General features: G+C 33.0%; 1 protein-coding gene across 1 annotated transcript in view; it reads right to left on the bottom strand.

Moving 5' to 3' along the window:
• LOC140044457 (uncharacterized) overlaps positions 1 to 15,203 on the bottom strand; it is a 28,051-nt gene extending 12,848 nt beyond the window's left edge. Inside the window, exons 1-3 of the mRNA XM_072088979.1 lie at positions 14,933 to 15,203; positions 9,255 to 9,512; positions 7,785 to 8,045 (exon numbers count right to left, since the gene is read on the bottom strand). Coding sequence (XP_071945080.1) covers positions 7,785 to 8,045; positions 9,255 to 9,512; positions 14,933 to 15,203 — 790 coding nt within the window. The remainder of the gene's footprint in view (positions 1 to 7,784; positions 8,046 to 9,254; positions 9,513 to 14,932) is intronic.
• Between the last annotated feature and the right edge of the window lie 3,458 nt (positions 15,204 to 18,661).

Genomic DNA, 18,661 nt, shown 5'->3' with positions numbered 1-18,661 from the left:
ATATATACCGCCGCATGTACAGTACTTAAATCAATTGAAACAATTCTATTAAATTTCTTATGGAACGGTGGTAAAGGTATGATAAAAAGAACAACATTAATTGGGAATTTTGAAGAAGGCGGTTTAAAAATGGCAGATATCAAAAGTATGTTTAAGGCAGTAAAGATAACATGGATACAACGTTATAACATAAATTTTAATGCAGCATGGAGATCTCTACTACATAGTTTTTTGAATAAGCAAGGAGGCGACATTATTTTTTAATGTAATGTAAGCGCGGACTTTGGCCGCCGTTGAAAAATATTCCTTTGTTTTATAAGGATATGTTAAACGCTTACTTCGAATTAATACATCCTGATACAGTAAACAAAGGGTCCCAATATATATGGTTTAATAGGCACATGCATATACATGGCAAGCCATTTTATTACAAGAGCCTTAGAGATGTTCGGGATGTGTTTAGTAAGCGACCCTTTTTATGAAAACGGTAATATCATTCCCTTTAATACGTGGATAGAGAGAGGCTTATCGACAAGCAATTTCATGCAATGTAGAATGACGATATCTGCAATACCCCCACAGTGGAAAGCAAACATGAAGCTAGGGTTTTTACGAAAAAAAAAAAATATATACAAAGCCTTAATTGAAACAATTTTTTTAAATACCAACATCTCAAAATAAATTGCAGGGTGAATTAGGTGTAGATAGCGATAAATGGGAAAATATCTATGTATTACCGTTTTAATGTTCTCAGGAGGTAAGAACCAGAATATTTCAGTATAAAATTTATATGAATTGCTTGTCAACTAATAGTAGACTATACATAAAATGATTATTGTAACGAGTAGTATGTGTTCCTATTGTGAATCAAATATTGAAACTATTTTTGGTTGAATGTATCATTGCAACCCAACTATGGGATGAATTCACGACTTGGTGGGAAAATATTTCAAAAAACAAAGATTAACCTTGATAAGACATCCATATTATTTGGTTACAATACAGAAAATCATGATATGCTATTACATTTATGTATTTTGTTGATTAAGAAAATTATATTTAGCCAAAAAAGCCAGTCTTCCAGGTTTTCTTCAATTTGTTAAAATTTAATAATAATATAGAAAAAAAATTGCTTCTAAAAGAAGTAAATTGTATAATTTTAGACAAAAGTGGAGATTAATAGAAGATTAAATTTAATAATTTTCTGATACTTTTACTCGAGGATATGACTTTTTTTGTGTAATATTATTATGTCTGCTATTTATTGTATTTAATTACATTGAAAACAAGAAATTATTATTGGCACTTATTAGATATTTTTAATTATTTATTATACCATTAGTTCCTTGGTTACAATACAGATAATTAAAATATATGTATATAGGCCTATATATTATTTTAAATAAAAAAAAAAGGATTAATAATCTATAATTGTTTGACCACTGAAAGTTACTTATATTCAGTTAGATTGGTCAGCATTTACCAAATGAATTATTGATTAATAATTAATAATTAATAATTAATTATTATTTACTTTAAAAAAATTGAATTAATAATTTATAGTTTTTAATATTGTTTGATCACTGTAAGTTACTTTATTTAAACGTTTATATTTCTTTGATATCTATTACTTTATTTTAAAGCTCAGGTACAGGCATGAATTTTAAATATAATATTTGGTTAATTGTACATAAATCAAATATTTGTAACAGAAATCAAGACAAAAAACATGAATTTCCCTCAATATGGTCAAATACAAAATTTGGCAAAATTCTTCCATAAAAACCAAGAAGACTTTTTTTCAGTAGTTAGGTAGTTAACCTAATGTAATAACATGTCTGGTGACTCCCTAGACGGTGAAAAAAGATGGTGGATTTACGGTGGATATTTTTTGCTAAAGCATGAAAATAAAAATCTGAAGTTGAATAAAAATATCAGAAATGTAATATTCAAGTTATATTAACTATATTTAGTCATCTGATAACATTTTTTACCACACCGTTTATTTTTCATAGCTTTTTAAAATGCCTCTCTATTTACAAAATTTGTGTACAAAAGAATAGAGATTTTACTGTGTAATTTGAACTATCCCCCCACTGATAAGAAAGTGCTTATTTTCAACAAGCTCGTGTAACACAAATAAAATCCCAAAAATTATGAAACATAGGGGAAACTATAGATCAATAATTATTGGAATGTATGATCAATAGAAATTTTTTGCCCGAACCTAGCCTTTACAGTGATTTTGTGTTATGATTGTACTTTTTTAAATGAATAAAAAAAAATGTTTATTTTTTTTTTCAAATTGTGTCAACCCTTCAACCCTTTAAAGAATGTTTTATAGAAGCATGTGTTGAAATTAAATTATTATTATTATATTTTCCGATTTGAACTAAAATCTATAATCAATATGTTTGTAACATAAACAATGCTAAAAATAAATGGGGTAACGCGAACGAAAATTAGTTATTAAAATCACACGTAATAATTGTTTATTATTACTATTATTGTTTGTACTGAAAATATTCAAACAATCATCTTAATATTTTTTTTAATATTTTTTTTTCTCTTTCGTGGTTTTAGCCCACTTTTATTCATTAGTCTATTCCAAGACAAAGATATACAAAGATTACATATTTAAAAAATGTGTTTATAACATATATGTACAATAATATGGTTTAAAGAGATATCTTTTTAAAACATAACATAATTGGATCTCTCAACATTGACGTATAAATTGTAAATGATATTTTATAGATCTGCTATATTACATTCTTAAATTTTGATTTTACATGTAAAATTGAAAGATCATACAATATGAATTAAAAGTGGCTTTCCCCCACGAAAGAGAAAAAAATCCCATGTAACATGAACCACTGTGGAAAAATAAAAATACAAAACTTACCAGAAATACCAGTAGCTTTGTGGGATATCATTATCACCAACAAACAGAACATATGTGCGATGTTCTTCCATAAAACCATTGCAATTGACTTCGGATAAACAGTAAAAAAGGCCTATTTAGCAAAACACTAGGCCTATATATAGAAGGTCTGGTTTAGTCCTCTAAACCGGCTGTTGCTCAGTAGACCTACTAAATAAAATTAGATACAGAATGTTTTGTCGACGAATAGCGTGACGAATTTTGCCAAGTACAGTCGACTAATAACTTAACCTACTGTGAATACATCACAGCAAGGCAATCTTGGTTACCAGAGTTTATTCTGATTGGCCCGTTTGTTAGTTGGTCTTTCTCCTATGAACATCTTCAACTACCAATCACGTTTACTTAAAGATGTATTGTCCCTTTGACTAATTCCAACAAAATTTTTTTTTTATTTCGAAAAAAAGTGGGTCATTTTGAAGTATCATAATAGTTAATAACTTTCACCAAAAAAAGTGGTTCTCACTAGCGACGCAACACAAGGACGTAACGAAACGCCAGTCACAAGCGATGGCTTATTCGCTTGTGATTGCTAACTGTCTATAACTTCGCTTGTCATTGGTTAAAATGCTTGAGTTGCGTTTACGTCCTTGTGTTACGTTCTAGTGGGAACCAAGCTTTACGTCCTAGCTTAACCACTATCGTGTAACAACGTAACACAATGTAACCACTAACGTACTAACAACAGAATGTTAAGAAAGTTTAGACTTTAAAAACTTTATGTAATATTTTTAAGTTGGAAACCTAAGAATGTAGTTCTGTCTGTTTGTCTGTTAACTCTCTATTTTTTAACTGCTATTTTTAAATGGATAAATGGTGTTAAATTTAACTAAAATTAAACTTTACTAAAATCTTTTTCGTTTTATTGTTAATACAGACAACGTTTGTCTGTTTATCCTTCAATGTTTAATCCTTTAGACGTAGAGTCCTAATTTCCAGGTTGAAATATAAATTTTAATCTTAAAACTTTAGCCTATTATTACCTCCGCCAAGGAGGTTATGTTTATACCCCTGTATGTTTGTGTGTGTGTGTGTGTTTGTGTTTGTGTGTGTGTCTGTGAACAGCCTGGAGGCCACAGTTTTTATCCGATTCTAACCAAATTTGGACACAATGATCTATGCCTAAAAAGCTCGGACGAGTTCGAATTTGAGGGGGAAGGTCATAGGTCAAGGTCACAACTAACAAAAAACTGTTTTACTGCCTAGAGACCACAGTTTTGATCCGATTCTCACCAAACTTAGCCACAATGATCAATGACACATCATATAATTGTGGTTAAATTTTGAAGGGTCAGGGTCAAAGATCAAGGTCCACAAAAAAACAAAAAAAAAAGAAATAAAATAATAATAATAAAAAAAAACCCCTCAGTGGGGCTTGAACCAGCGATCTCAACTGTGAGAGGCTGGATACATAACCATTACACCACACTGTCATCCACAACCTTGTAGTGTGCAGTTAACATATTTACACTTAGAACTAATTAAAAAAAATGTAAAACAAAAAATATTCAGGGGGCATTTTATGTAGGGGAATTTTACAGTAGGTGGAGGTTTGTACTCTCGGAGTACCCTCTAGTTTGTATATATTTTTTTACATCTAACAGTATTCACAGTAAGAAATGTTTGTATATATTTTTTTACATCTAACAGTATTCACAGTAAAGCTGCAGTCCCACCATCGGGTTTGTTCTTCCGTCTTCCAAAGGGACTTGTATTGATTGATAGGACATCAGGAGAAGAGTGTTGCAATCCCACAGTCATTTCTTCATTTGGTCACTAATGACCTACTTTTTGAATAGAATGTCATAAGCTTGCAATTTAGGGACAATCTTTGTATATTGTAGGTATTCAAGGATTGACCTTGTCAACCATTGTGTAAATACTTTCTCTGATCTCTGCTTTGCTATTCTATTTATCATTTAGAATTCAATTGTGATATTGTATATTCTTAATACAAATCGAAATGGATTTAGTGTTACTTTCAAAAGTTTTGATCATTTTGTATATGGTAAGAGAACTAAATAAACGCAAGCAGAAGAAAAAAACGATTGCAAAAGAAACGCAGTGTGTGGGTGAAACCATGGATACAGCGGCGAAAATCCCATGGAGCATACCATGATTTAATAAAGGAACTGGAAGTAGAAGACATAGAAAAATATAATAATTTTATCTATAATTATATATAAATATATAATATATTATGACTTTTAATAACACTTTATAATCTTTGTATTCCATTCAACTCCTAACTAAAGTTATTTCAGGTATTTTTTATCAAAAGATATATAGTGAACTATATTATATCTCTCTGCTACAATATTCAGATGTTGATCCCTACCAAGCCAAATTCCTGCCCATCTGATTGGCTATTGGTGTAAAAAACTGGTGTCAGTTTCGTCAATAATAGGACATGCACTAAAACTTATAAGTCACTATTTTCTCTCTTTTATACACAAGGGAGCAGTTAAAATAATAGATTTGACCATAAAGGTGACTGGAAACAGGCACTTTCCATCAATCAATACAGTGTTCCTTTGGAAGACGGAAGAAAAAAACCGATCGTGGGAACTGAGCTTAAGAAATGTTCGATTCAAATGACGACCAAAAATGGTTTAGTATTTGCAGTACTGTATTGTCAAAGTATTGCAAGTTTATTCTCCAAGGGCTCATAAATTTACCTACTTGTGTTAAACCAAACTGGCAGACTCAAAGTTCCAGTCCCACCATCGGGTTTTTCTGGGACACTGTATTAATTGATTGATGGAAAGTGCCTGTTTCCAGTCACCTTTAGGGTCAAATCTATTATTTTAACTGCTCCCTTGTGTATAAAAGAGAGAAAATAGTGACTTACGTTTTACTGCATGTCCTATTGTGTCCTATTATTAACAAAACTGACACCAGTTTTTTACACCAGTAGCCAATCAGATGGGCAGGAATTTTGCTTGGTAGGGATCATCATCTGAATATTGTAGCAGAGAGATGTAATATAGTTCACTATATATATTTTGATTATAGATACCTGAAACAATTTTAGTTAGGAGTTGAATGGAATACAAAGATTATAAAGTGTTAATAAAAGTCATAATCAATAAAAATAAATTATATATTAATTACTGTATAGAGAAACAGGTTGTTTATTCATTATTATTAATCCCATTGGGGCTACTAGTGACCTACATGGGGGTACTGTGCAGTACATCCACAGAACAATTAACATTCTTGGTTTGGTGACCAGTGAATACATTTGCTTTTAGCACAGTTCAGTTAAAATATTGAAAGGCTATGTATACAGGTCAGAATGACAAAACTAAAATTGTCTATAGAATCGATTATTATCGGGAAGTGTTATGGAATAATACGTTAAACCACACTGTGTTTCTTCAGTTGTTTTTCTTCTGATTGCTTTTATTTAGATACTTAACAACCATATACAAAATAATCAAAACTTTCGAAAGTAACACTAAATCCATTTTAATTTTTATAAACGATACACAATATCACACTTGAATTCTGAATGATAAATGAACAGCAAAGCAGAGAAAGTATTTCAACACAAGGGTTGATATACAATACAATAAAACATTGCTTTGGTCAACACTAATGTACATTTTCTGGCAAATCCTTGAATACCTATTAAAAAAAAGATTGTTCCTAAATTGCAAGCATATTGGCATTCTATTCAAAAAGTAGGTCATTAGTAACCAAGTAAAGAAATAACTGTGGGAACAGGACACTCTTCTCCTGACATCATATCAATCAATACAAGTCCCTTTGGAAGAATGAAGAACAAACCCGATGGTGGGACTGGAGCTTGAGAGATTGAAATGTTCCATTCATCGCAAATCAATACATTTGTAAAATCGTAAATTAAATCTATCAAAATAGTATTTTTTAAAGAAAATCGGCCTGTCTTCAACATTATGATGCTGTACTCGAGCAGTTCAACCGGTTTTCAGCTATTAAAAACAATTATCGTAGGAGGAGATAGGAAAATGCGAAGCGTCCTCGTATTATTGTGTGCGGGTATTTTTCAAGTTGGACATCCATTAGACAGTGTATACCCCGATCGGAAAACACCCCTATTTGGGGCAAATCGTTGAACCTAAATTCGTTTTAATCGTCAATAACTAATTATCTAACTCAATTTAATTAGTAAACAGGGTTACATCAGGTGGTTAAAATCAGTACCGAAAGTACGAACCAACTTTATATACCATCGAGTAAAAATTGTAGAAGTAAGGCGCGATTTACCGAATTTTGCCCTTACGTAAATTTAATATAGATATTTACACAATAATGATGATTTTCAATAAAATAAGCTTTAATTTTCTCTACTTGTCGGTGTAGGCCTACTCCTACAAACAAGTTTCACTTTCTGTTGATGTAAAACAACTTTATTTACGTAGCACAGTTTAACAATTTGCAAGTATTCGTGGTTATAACATGTAATGTGATTTCTCATCCGCATACCTTTATTGTCAATAATCATTGCAGCCACAAACAATGTATTCAATTACATTAGGTGGAGTCTAAATGCTGTAAGCATCTAGTTTTTGTTCGACAGTAATCTACCCTTAAATACCTTATTTCACTTGTACTACTAAACAACAATACAAGAAATGTGGATCAAGAGGTTATAAAAGCAAAACTACAGTAGCGAAATTTAGAAAAGCCAATTCATTATAGCTATTTGATCATTTCCCATGCGTGTAAGTTGACATTGAAATGTAACTTCATTTTTTCTTGTTTGTTCTAACCTCTGTATACGTCTATATTGCTTGTAAGTATCAGGGAAAAAAAGTTACTTGTGCATACAAATATTATGTATCTTGTATATTACCTTGAACAGTGACTGTAAAGATGTCTGCGACGCTGTTTCCAGATGGGTCTGACACATTTACTGTTACTACGGTGGGTTCTATAGGAAATTCGTAAGATGGACTGCTAAAGGTCATTCCGTTGATTTCATAAAAGACTATGACAGTACCAGAATTATCTGTAGCAACTGGAGCTGTCCAGTTGTATAAAGCTTTTGGCTGTCCAGACTCTATATCAATTGTTGTGTCCCTAGGATACTCCGTAACAATAGGGTCTCCAGTATCTAAACGGAGAGAATGTATAAAAAAAACCCGATATTATTACCTCCGCCAAGGAGGTTATGTTTTCACCCCTGTATGTTTGTGTGTGTGTGTGTGTTTGTGTGTGTGTGTGTGTGTGTGTGTGTGTGTCTGTGAACAGCCTGGAGGCCACAGTTTTTATCCGATTCTAACCAAATTTGGACACAATGATCCATGCCCAAAAAGCTCGGACGAGTTCGAATTTGAGAGGGAAAGGTCATAGGTCAAGGTCACAACTAACAAAAAACTATTTTACTGCCTAGAGACCACAGTTTTGATCCGATTCTCACCAAACTTAGCCACAATGATCAATGACACATCATATAATTGTGGTTAAATTTTGAAGGGTCAGGGTCAAAGATCAAGGTCCACAAAAAACAAAAAAAAAAACAAATAAAAAAATAATAAAAAAAAAAAACCTCTCAGTAGGGCTTGAACCAGCGATCTCAACTGTGAGAGGCTGGATACATAACCATTACACCACACTGTCATCCACAACTTTGTAGTGTGCAGTTAACATATTTAAACTTAGAACTAATTAAAAAAAATGTAAAAAAAAAATATTCAGGGGGAATTTTATGTAGTGGAATTTTACAGTAGGCGGAGGTTTGTACTCTCGGAGTACCCTCTAGTATTTTTTGTAGCACATAAATGGGGTGTAGACTTGTACCAGTCATACTCACCGAGTTTGGAAAAAAAGTTTGAGTAGCCTATTAAAACGTTTTCAGAAATGAAGAAAGAACTAGATCTTGTACGTCCAATAGAACATGAACCCAGTCAGAGAAATGTTTTGACCTTTGACTGAAGTTTTAAATACCAACAATTTACAACCATTTTTTTATGTTGTACCAGTCATACTGGCCAAGATTTGAGAAAAGAGTTGTTCTCTGCAACTAGTAGCATATTCAAATGTTGCGCTAAAAATTCTCATCTCATTTTGATTTTCTCAGGCATATTGTTCACTAGCTTTAGGAATGTTATTATTTTGAAAGCACCGATTTCATGCTGTATCTTGTGGAAAAACACCACCTTTTGAAGAAGTAGCTTATTTCACGATGCCCATTCTAACTTTCCGTTGAAGAAAAATAACTGGTGTTAACAAAATGTTGTTGGCAAATGATTTCAATTTCTAATAAATATATACTTTATACCCGGAGCTAACCCTTTAAGTACTACCCAAACGATTTACTTACCAATTACTCTAATAGTTATAATACAAGATCCCATGTTACCACTGCCATCAGTAGCAGTGTATGTGAGGTTAGTCTCTCCTATTGGGAAGTTAGCTGGTGATGTCTCAGCTGGTTTAGTCTGCCTTGACTCGGATATTGTAACAGAAGATGCATCAGTTGGCGTTTGTTCATTCCACGTTGTCTCAGCCATGTCAGAGTCACTTGTATTAAAAACCAATGGTTCAGATGGACAATCAGGGTAGTAGGGATCACCAGTATCTATTTCAAAAATACATTGAATAAACATACCAGATTATTTTATGATAATAAAAACCACTATGCAGTATCGTGTCTGCTGACAGGCAACAGGGACAATAATAACCATGTACATAATCGAACCACGTTTAGGTTTGTGCATGGTAAGGTAAAGCAACCAATCAGTCGAATAGTCCGGTACAGGTGTAAGATTGAAATGTGTCCGGTGTTTAAAAGTGGAGACAATTTTCAGCATTGAATAGTGTAACACCAGCTGTTGAAAATGGTTGCAACCACCCGGGCAGTTTTTATCGATATCAAAATAGGACCATCGACTGTCACATCACCTTAACCCTGTAAAAACTAGGCCGCTGGACTTTACCAACTCCCATTCAGTCGGAGAGCCGCGTTGGGAAATATGACCGTTATCGCAAAATTTTCGACTTCGCATGACGTCATTAATTTTAGAAGCCCTCTCTCGGCACAGAGGCATCAACGTTTCGCGCGAAAACATTAGCATAAAGTATACGTCATTTTATAGCTGTTTAATAAACATTAATAGGCAAAAAATTAACCATATATGGTAAAATCAGTTCCTTATATGTTTAAGATGTCGCAGGTCACCTAATTTTCGGAATAATTTGTTGGATTTGTTGTCAGTGACAGTTTCTTTCCAAAGTTCGTGTGCAGCCGTCAAAGCTGAAGTTTTCTAACTTGTGTTTGTTTACAAATTTTCCATTAGTGGGATTTGCATCCCATACAGTGAATTACCAAAAAATCGGCGTATATGGATAGAGTAAGTATCAATAGTCTGTTTTACGTTAAAATTGGCTTGAAACCCTATTTAAGCTTCTTACAGCGAACATTTTAAAAAAGGTCCTCATTTCACATAATTGTTACGTCTCGCGGCACTATTTCCGTCGTGTGTGGTGCATGGTGTGTTGATTGGGGTTGTTGCAGGTGTGGTGTGTGCACGACCTGGTGGATCGTTGTCGTAATATCGGCCTAGAGGCTTAGCCTTAGTAACATGTTGATAATTAAAATACTTTAGTTACAATTTAGTATTATTAAAGTTTCGTTACAATCCTACTCTATATTGAAGATGTGTTGGGAAGGTTTTAAAAAGATAATTAATCCAATCGCAGCCTGACATATAGTTAAATATCCTCATTATTGGCAACTGATGGGTACAATTTATTTACTGTATTAATAATTATACAATAAATATACAGACACAAGGAAGTTTTGTTTTTAGTGCTTTTTTATGGTAGGCCTACAGTACAGTCATATTATCTGAATATGTTTTCAGGTTGTGGAATAATTATATAATTACAGTATTTAAGAAAATGTTTTCGTCATAGTGACAATTATTTAAATAGTTCTTTACATTTCAGCTATTCATTTTCATTTCAGGTTTTTTGTTGGTATAAAGATTTTCTATCTCGTTCTTCAATATGAGGTTGGACGGTGGAAGCTGTAAAGTGGTTTTCTCGATTTCAATATCATTGCTGATAGTTTTTCATTTTATTCGCTAATATAACATATAAATTTATATTCATTTAAGTTGTAGAAGTGTTTCAGATCAGTAAATTTTTATAAAGATATAAATTAAGTTGCAATTGATTGATTGATTTACTTTATTAACCAGAGTCGCACAGATGCATACAATATAAACATAAAACAATCATAAAATCAGTACAACAGTAAGACTCAAGTAAAAATGATATCTCAAAAAGTACATATGGTGGCATATTTTATATTTACAGTATTAGGCCTAGCTAGTTTGTTATGTCTGATGAACAAGGTGCTATTAGAAGCAAGTTTTTATATACAGTAGTTGTATTTACTATTTGTATCAGTATTGTTTGAAAGGTTGTATTTGTTCACATTCTGTATATGTATACATAAAAAGAAAAAATTGATTGCTTGTGTGAAATGTAAGTTGTATATAATAAAGTAATAGAATATTTCTGTATAAAAGTGTGACATTTACTGACAGATATTGATATACTTATAAGTACCAACCAATTAACAATACTCAAGTAAATGATGGGCTAATAATTATCTTTTTTTAAAACATGACCATATAAAAATACATGGTTGAGTCTCTCAAACAAAAGATGCCTAATTTTATAAATAACATTCCCCACCATATTTATATATAAATTGAAAATGGGTTATTTTTTGGCACTTTGTTTTTCAATTTATTGTTTTTTAACAGTTTTTGTAATTTTTTCTGGGCCTAGGTTCTTCTTCCGGCTTCTTCTTGCTTGGTATATATGAGCTGGGATAGACCTACCAGCCTAGATTATGGAATACCCAGATTATGTCTACTTCTACTCCAGCTACTATAGGCCCTATAACACAAACTACTATCAGAATTACTGTCTAACTAGGCCTAGAAAATACTATTTTTAGGCCTAGCTAGGCTAGAAGTTAAGTAAGTAATTATAGTAGCTAGTCTAAGTAGGCCTTTCCTAGCTCAGAAACCAAATAGAACAATAATCGGGCAGCAGATTGAAACCTTAGGCCTGTGACGCAGTACGCCTGCATGAACAACCGGATTAAACAGGGACACGATTCGGTCCGGGTCGATTCGTACCAGCTTCGTAAAACGTAAACAAAGTTTCAAAATGGCGGTTTTTCGATCGTAACTGAACAGAAATGTAGTAGGTTTGGTTTGATTAGTGGGAGTTGCATCCCAAGAAAGCTAAAAATTAGATTTTTATTTTAATAGATAGCTTAATAGTTTATCTTGAAAGGATTTTAAATTCGCTTTGAAACCTTATCTAGAAAATATGAAATTTAATGATTTTTTACCATCATTTAAAAAAAAATATAAATAAAAAAGTTTATACACAAAATAATGATATTTCTCGAAACAAAAAAACTGTGGAATTTAGATCACAGTTTTTATCATTATTTACGCTTGTAGTTCAACTATTGAAATATGTTTATTGATTTCATCTAATATCAAAATTATACAATTTTCAAAGTGTACTAAAATAGCAAAAATTCCAACATTTTCCACGAAGCGCGCCCTCACAATGAATGAAATCAGTGATGCGTTACCAACGCGGCTTTCCGACTGCAATAGGGTAATTATAGTTCCTTAGAATACCAACTTGAATCGCAAAACAAAACAAAAGGATATGTAGATCCAGATAATTATTATTAATATTGTTATATAAGGAGCCATAGTCTTAAATTATACGACCTGTTATTTACAGAACAGACATATCAATTTAAAGTAAATCGTCGTAATTTAAAAAAAAAATATAATCGTTGCTAATTGGAGGTGTCTTTAAGTAAAATGATCTTTAAATGGAAGAGGACCAGAACAGTTACCCTACCAAATATTCAAATGGTCGCTAATCGAAGGTGTTTTAAGTAAAGTGGTCTTTAATTGGAAGGGGACCAGTACAATTACTTGGATTTTGTTACATAATTAAAACTATTTAATATTCTTGTCTTTACTCCTACCAATTAATAAATGGTCGCTAATTTGAGGTGCCTAAAAGTAAAGTGATCTTTAATTGGAAGAAGACCAGTACAATTACTTGTATTTTGTCACATAATTAAAACTATTTATCATTCTTGTCTTTACTCCTACCAATTAATAAAATGCTCACTAATTGGAAGTATCTATAAGTAAAGTAATCTTTAATTGGAAGAGGACCAGTACAGTTACTTAATTTTGTCACATAAATAAAACTTATTTTATTATTCTTGTCTTTACTCTTACCAATTAATAAATGGTTGCTAATTGGAGGTGTTTTAGGTAAAGTGATTTTTAATTGGAAGAGGACCACTTCATTTACTTGTTTTGTCACATAATTAAAAATTATTTATTCTTCTTGTCTTTACCCATACCAAATAATATATTGGTCCCTAATTGGAGGTGTTTAATTAATCATTAAGTATTATTGGTCGTTAAAAGAAGACAAGTGCATGCGCGATCAAAACCTGAATCTCAAATCCCAACCACCTATCCTAAAACGGCCGGGTTCCTACTTGGCCGCTAATATTTCCCCGTACAGTTTTTAATAGTAGTCAGACATTATTAAACGCCCTGGACAGCATTAAATTGTTGAAAAACGCTCGCGAACCCGCTGAAACATGCAACTGGTTACTATCCAATGCTGAAAAGTGTCCGCCCGGACACTTTTGAATGCTGGACACATTTCAATCTTACACCGGCAGCCAAGCGGTTTAACTTTACTGGACGGCTGTGCAGCATTGAGCAATTTGCATAATTAGCATAAACAAAATGGCCGCTATTTTCATAAACATGGAGGCCAATTGAGTCACATTATGACCTTCTAAGTAGACAGAATTGGCCCTCTAGAGGTCAGTCTGTCTTATTACAGGTTGTCATTCTTCTGAAGAAATTGTTCGCGAAAGCATGGAGAATTAATAGTAATTAACTTATTTCTCCATGGTGAAAGGAACAACAATCAAACCGTTTAGAAAGGCAGTGGCGTGGCGAGGGGACCTCCCTCCTTCCATGCCGGCTCTGGTGTCCGTCGGCACATAATCGCGGTCCATCGGCAAACAAAGGTGCCGAGAAAAAAATAAAGTTAGGCAAATAAGAATAAACTATTATTCTGACAATAATTGAACTGTAAACATAATTCTTTTGATTGTTTGTTTTTTTACATATCATTCCATTCAGATTAACTATTTTTTATTTTCTTACATATAACCAAACAAGTAAAAAATGTAGTTAAACAATATCTTATCATCATCTAGCACGTACGGACGAGATGACGTAATTATATGTAATTAATTTTAACCAATAATGGCGTAGTTAATACAATTGTCGACTATGAGGCCACAAATTGATTCTTCGTGGCTAAGAACGATAATTTTTGGCGATGTTTTAGACCCTATATTTCAAAAGCTACAAGTCAGATTTTTGTAATTCTTTCTTTTTTGTAATAATAATACAAAATACTAACAGATAATGTTTAATTTGGTTTATATTTTGCATCGTTATCACTATAAGACAACATGACTACCACCATGTACAGGTAATGACACTAATTTTGTCGGCAAATTGGGTTGGTAAGGTATTTACCATCTAATTTCGCAATTCGTATCATTGGTTTGACAAAGAGAATGTTTTACACATTGTTGATAATTACTAACCAGATGAACATTTACAATCAGCTTCACACGGTATATCAATGTGACAACGCATATTACACCGTGTATTTGGAACTTAGGCCTACCTGTATTGACCTTTGATTGGCGGGTGGGCGTTTATTCATGCACCGTTGCTAAAGATACGGTACCGTATCTTTAGACATAACGTTATTCATGGCTGGTCTTTGTGATACATAAGCTGTCCTAAGAGTTTGTGTCCTTGCCAATATATTTTTTTTGTGAATACATGGAACATTACATTAAGGCGAAAAGATGAATTTTTAAGCTGTACTTACCCAAAAATGTCACAGAGAATTCACAAATTACATCAACCCGACCGGTGGCTGATGCTGTGTACTGCAGATTAAGAACAGCATTTACTCCAAAATTCACAACACTACCTGGAGTATAGGCAGGTGATGATGTCACCTGAACGTCTGCAGTCATTCCGTTTGAATGGATTGCTGTCATCATTGGGATAGTGTATGAATATGGAAATGCACCAGTGTTATTTATTATCTCATCTTCTTGACAATAATCAAACGTGACTGAAAGAGAAGGAAACATTGTGCCGTAAGGAATCATGTCAATATCATTCTACTGCAATTACTGCAGTAACTACATTTTCTACTGCATTAATGTATGCACTTTTATGAGTCACTGTGATAAACAGTGTGTATGATTACCCCAAAACAGCAGGGCTTTGCTGTAATTCTCTTTCTGTGAATTGTTTATGCTTCGTGATATTTTGTTATTACCGTTTATTCTGTACGGCTGTAAATTACAAGCGTTTAATAATAGCGTCGCGTGAGAACATTATTGCTGAGAGGTGCGCATTAAAATGGACCTGAAATGGATTTTCGATTTTTTTCATTTTAGAATGATGTTTTGGGGGCTATTAGGTGTTGCTAGAATGTATATTGTTACAAAATATAAATTGGCCCTTTTGGGGAAAGCCCCATTTGAAAATCAAAAATATTCGCGGGTGACGTCACTTTGCGAATATATTCCTATCCCTCCAATGGACAATTTGCAGTTTTTTGGCTATAACTCTTGAAATCTATGGAGTATTTTCTAAAAAATGCTTGTGCATATGCAGAAACGTATTTAAAATTTTTTTAGATAAAATTATTACCGTATAAACGGTTATTCATCGAGTAAATGACGATTTAAAATCTTAAAATCAACGTTTTTTTCTGGCAATACCGAAGTTGGCCTGGCAACGTTGTCCGGGATACAGCTCCGTGCGCAATGATGCGTATCCATATTTTCCGTTCGTGTATTTTGTATATCGTTCGTAATTTATACTGCTAAAATGTGTTAGTTTCTTTAGTTTTTAGTTTAGCAGAATTAAATTAGTAATATGAGATGATAATTTATTTGTCACGAATCAGGCAGTTCGAAAACGAATTTTATTCATATTTTACTTTGGCTTGACAATGAGCGCCGCAAGTTGTTGATATCGCTTTGGTCCTTGGATGCACATGAAACTGAGCCTCGCCGCATGATGTGGGTGGTGGATCGACTCCGCGCGCTGGATTGGGGGCCTAGGCCTAGTAAAAGGAGGTAGGCCTTCTAAATTCGGGTTTTAGAACAAACGAAGTACATTTTAGGGACCTATATTTCAACAACATTAGATATTGAATAAATTAGTACTAGTGTCAACGCTTCGCGTATCTTTTTCCAGGCCGTCGATCATTCACTGACTATCGGGCGGCATACACGCTCTCGATATCATCGTGTGTATATGTGACGTCGTGAATATAGAGGCTTCCGACGGCCGTTGAAATAGAATATTGCAATGGCGTGAGTAATTTTCGCTAATTTACCATGGTATCTTAAAATTTCGTTTTTACTCAAAATACTATAAATTTTGTTTTTATTTGTATGGGTTTGTGTTAATTTGATACATTTAAATAACATGTGTGAATTTCTTGAAAATCGAAATTCCATTTCAGGTCCATTTTAAACAATTTTACAATGTATAAATTATGTATTCAATGTTAGTAATAAAGAATTTTTAAAGAAAATGTCCGAGAATGAATTAAATGATCCTTTTTTATATAAACATTGTTGTTTTGGCCCTGTAGACGGTACATACTGCGTAGAGTAGATGAGCAGAATTAGTCACGGTACAACAACAGGTTGTATCATGAAAGTTATCTGTAAGTTTTATTTAATAAATCATTACACTTTATGTTGCATATCAATGTTACCCGATGAGGTCATTGTAGATGATTTTAAGGTTGTGAAATAGTGATTACATTTGCATCTTGATGCAGAATATCATAATACAGAGTGTGATTTGGTCATAGATTATCGGGTAGCCTAATAGAATGGCGCCTGCGGCCTAGCTGTGTATTTTTCGGCGCTACTGCAGTTTCGCACCACACTGTTAAATCTTCGATTTATCGCTTAATTTTTTTCTCACACCCACATCATACAATTTTGGGCCATTATGTAACATGTTTCCATGATTTAGCCACCGTTATATTTACCTTTATCACAATAAAAAATGCCTTTCAAAACAGCTCTATTTCCGCGAATACCTCGATCGAACTGTGGCCATTTTAGAATCAGAAAATTTCCAGAAATCAATGTATGTTTTATTTTCTGTTTTTATTTTTAAACTGCAAAGAGTGGTTTTTATAAAGAACCAGCTAGTTGTACATATCAAAACGGCGACGATATGAGTCTGTACATAAAACATTGATAGGACCTATTAATATGAATAATAATACTAATATTAATAATGAAATATTAATTAAACCTCCCTTTTGCCAGCTGAAAATATTTCTTGCCTTTCAAAACTAAATAGGCCTAGGCATATTATGTGTAATCGGATTTTATAACACTGGCCTCTATAGTTTCTACATTTTTTGGGGAAAATGAAGCATACATTCTGGCAATTAAGTGATAAATATAAGATGGCGAACATTTCGCAGTGTGTTGACATCGAGTTCAGTATTGTTTAAAATGTTTTGAAAAGTATTGTTATTTAAAAAAAATTACTTCGTAAGTGGTCGAATCGTATAAACATGTTACATATTATTATGTTGTGAGTGTGAAAAAAAAACATTTAGGTGATAAATCGAAGATATAACGGTGTGGTGCGAAACTGCAGTAGCGCTTATTTTTCAGTAACATACCGCTACTTCTCAAAATAATGTTTGTTTACAGGTTAGTTTTGTTAATGTTTGTAATTGATGTTAGTGATGATTACATAGGCCAAGGTTGAAATTAAACTAGGCACAGTTCGTTATGGGTTTAGTTAGTTGCTAGATTTATATTGAAATTATATTGTTAAAGATGATGATACACGTGTGCGAGTTGATAGTCGCCGGTGCTAGTTCCGCTTGAGCGAGTTTGGGTATATAGACGATGCGTTCCATTTACGTACACGGAAATAGTCTATGATGTTATGGTGTTGTGTTAACAAACACGGTGAAAAACGGTATATTAAGTTAATTATGGATGTTATTTTGTTCTTATGTGACAGGGATACAGTATATCTGATATTCTATCTCGAGATTAAGATGTCTATGAGTTATGTGAGGGCAGATGTCCACTAGTCTGTAAGTTGGCTGTCTGCTGAGGAATATTGTTACTTTATTGTATGAGTATCAGACTTAAAATTATAATGCCTTGGATTATTTATGCACTAAAATGTATGACGTCATATTGATAATATGCATTGAGTTTGATATGATTGATGTTAATGAAGTATAATACAAGTGTGCCCTTTTGCATGTTGATAGAACATGATATGGAGATACCAAAACAAAGTTACTGGAAATCTGATTTGACCTCTGTGACCTCTGACCTCAATTTTTATATTTCTATCTTAAACAGCCATATCTCCGCAACGGGTTTGACAATTAAAATGATATTTGTGTCAAATAGATCAGAGGGTACATATTTATATTCGCTCTAATAGAACTTTTTTTTAAAAAACGACCGGAAATGTAATTTCTCAACGTTTTGACCTTTGACCTCGGCTTACTATATCTCAAAAACTACTGGTC

This window comes from Antedon mediterranea, chromosome 1, assembly GCF_964355755.1.
Source record: "Antedon mediterranea chromosome 1, ecAntMedi1.1, whole genome shotgun sequence".
Taxonomy (NCBI): Eukaryota; Metazoa; Echinodermata; class Crinoidea; order Comatulida; family Antedonidae; genus Antedon; species Antedon mediterranea.
This window is presented reverse-complemented; position numbering and strand designations above follow the sequence as displayed.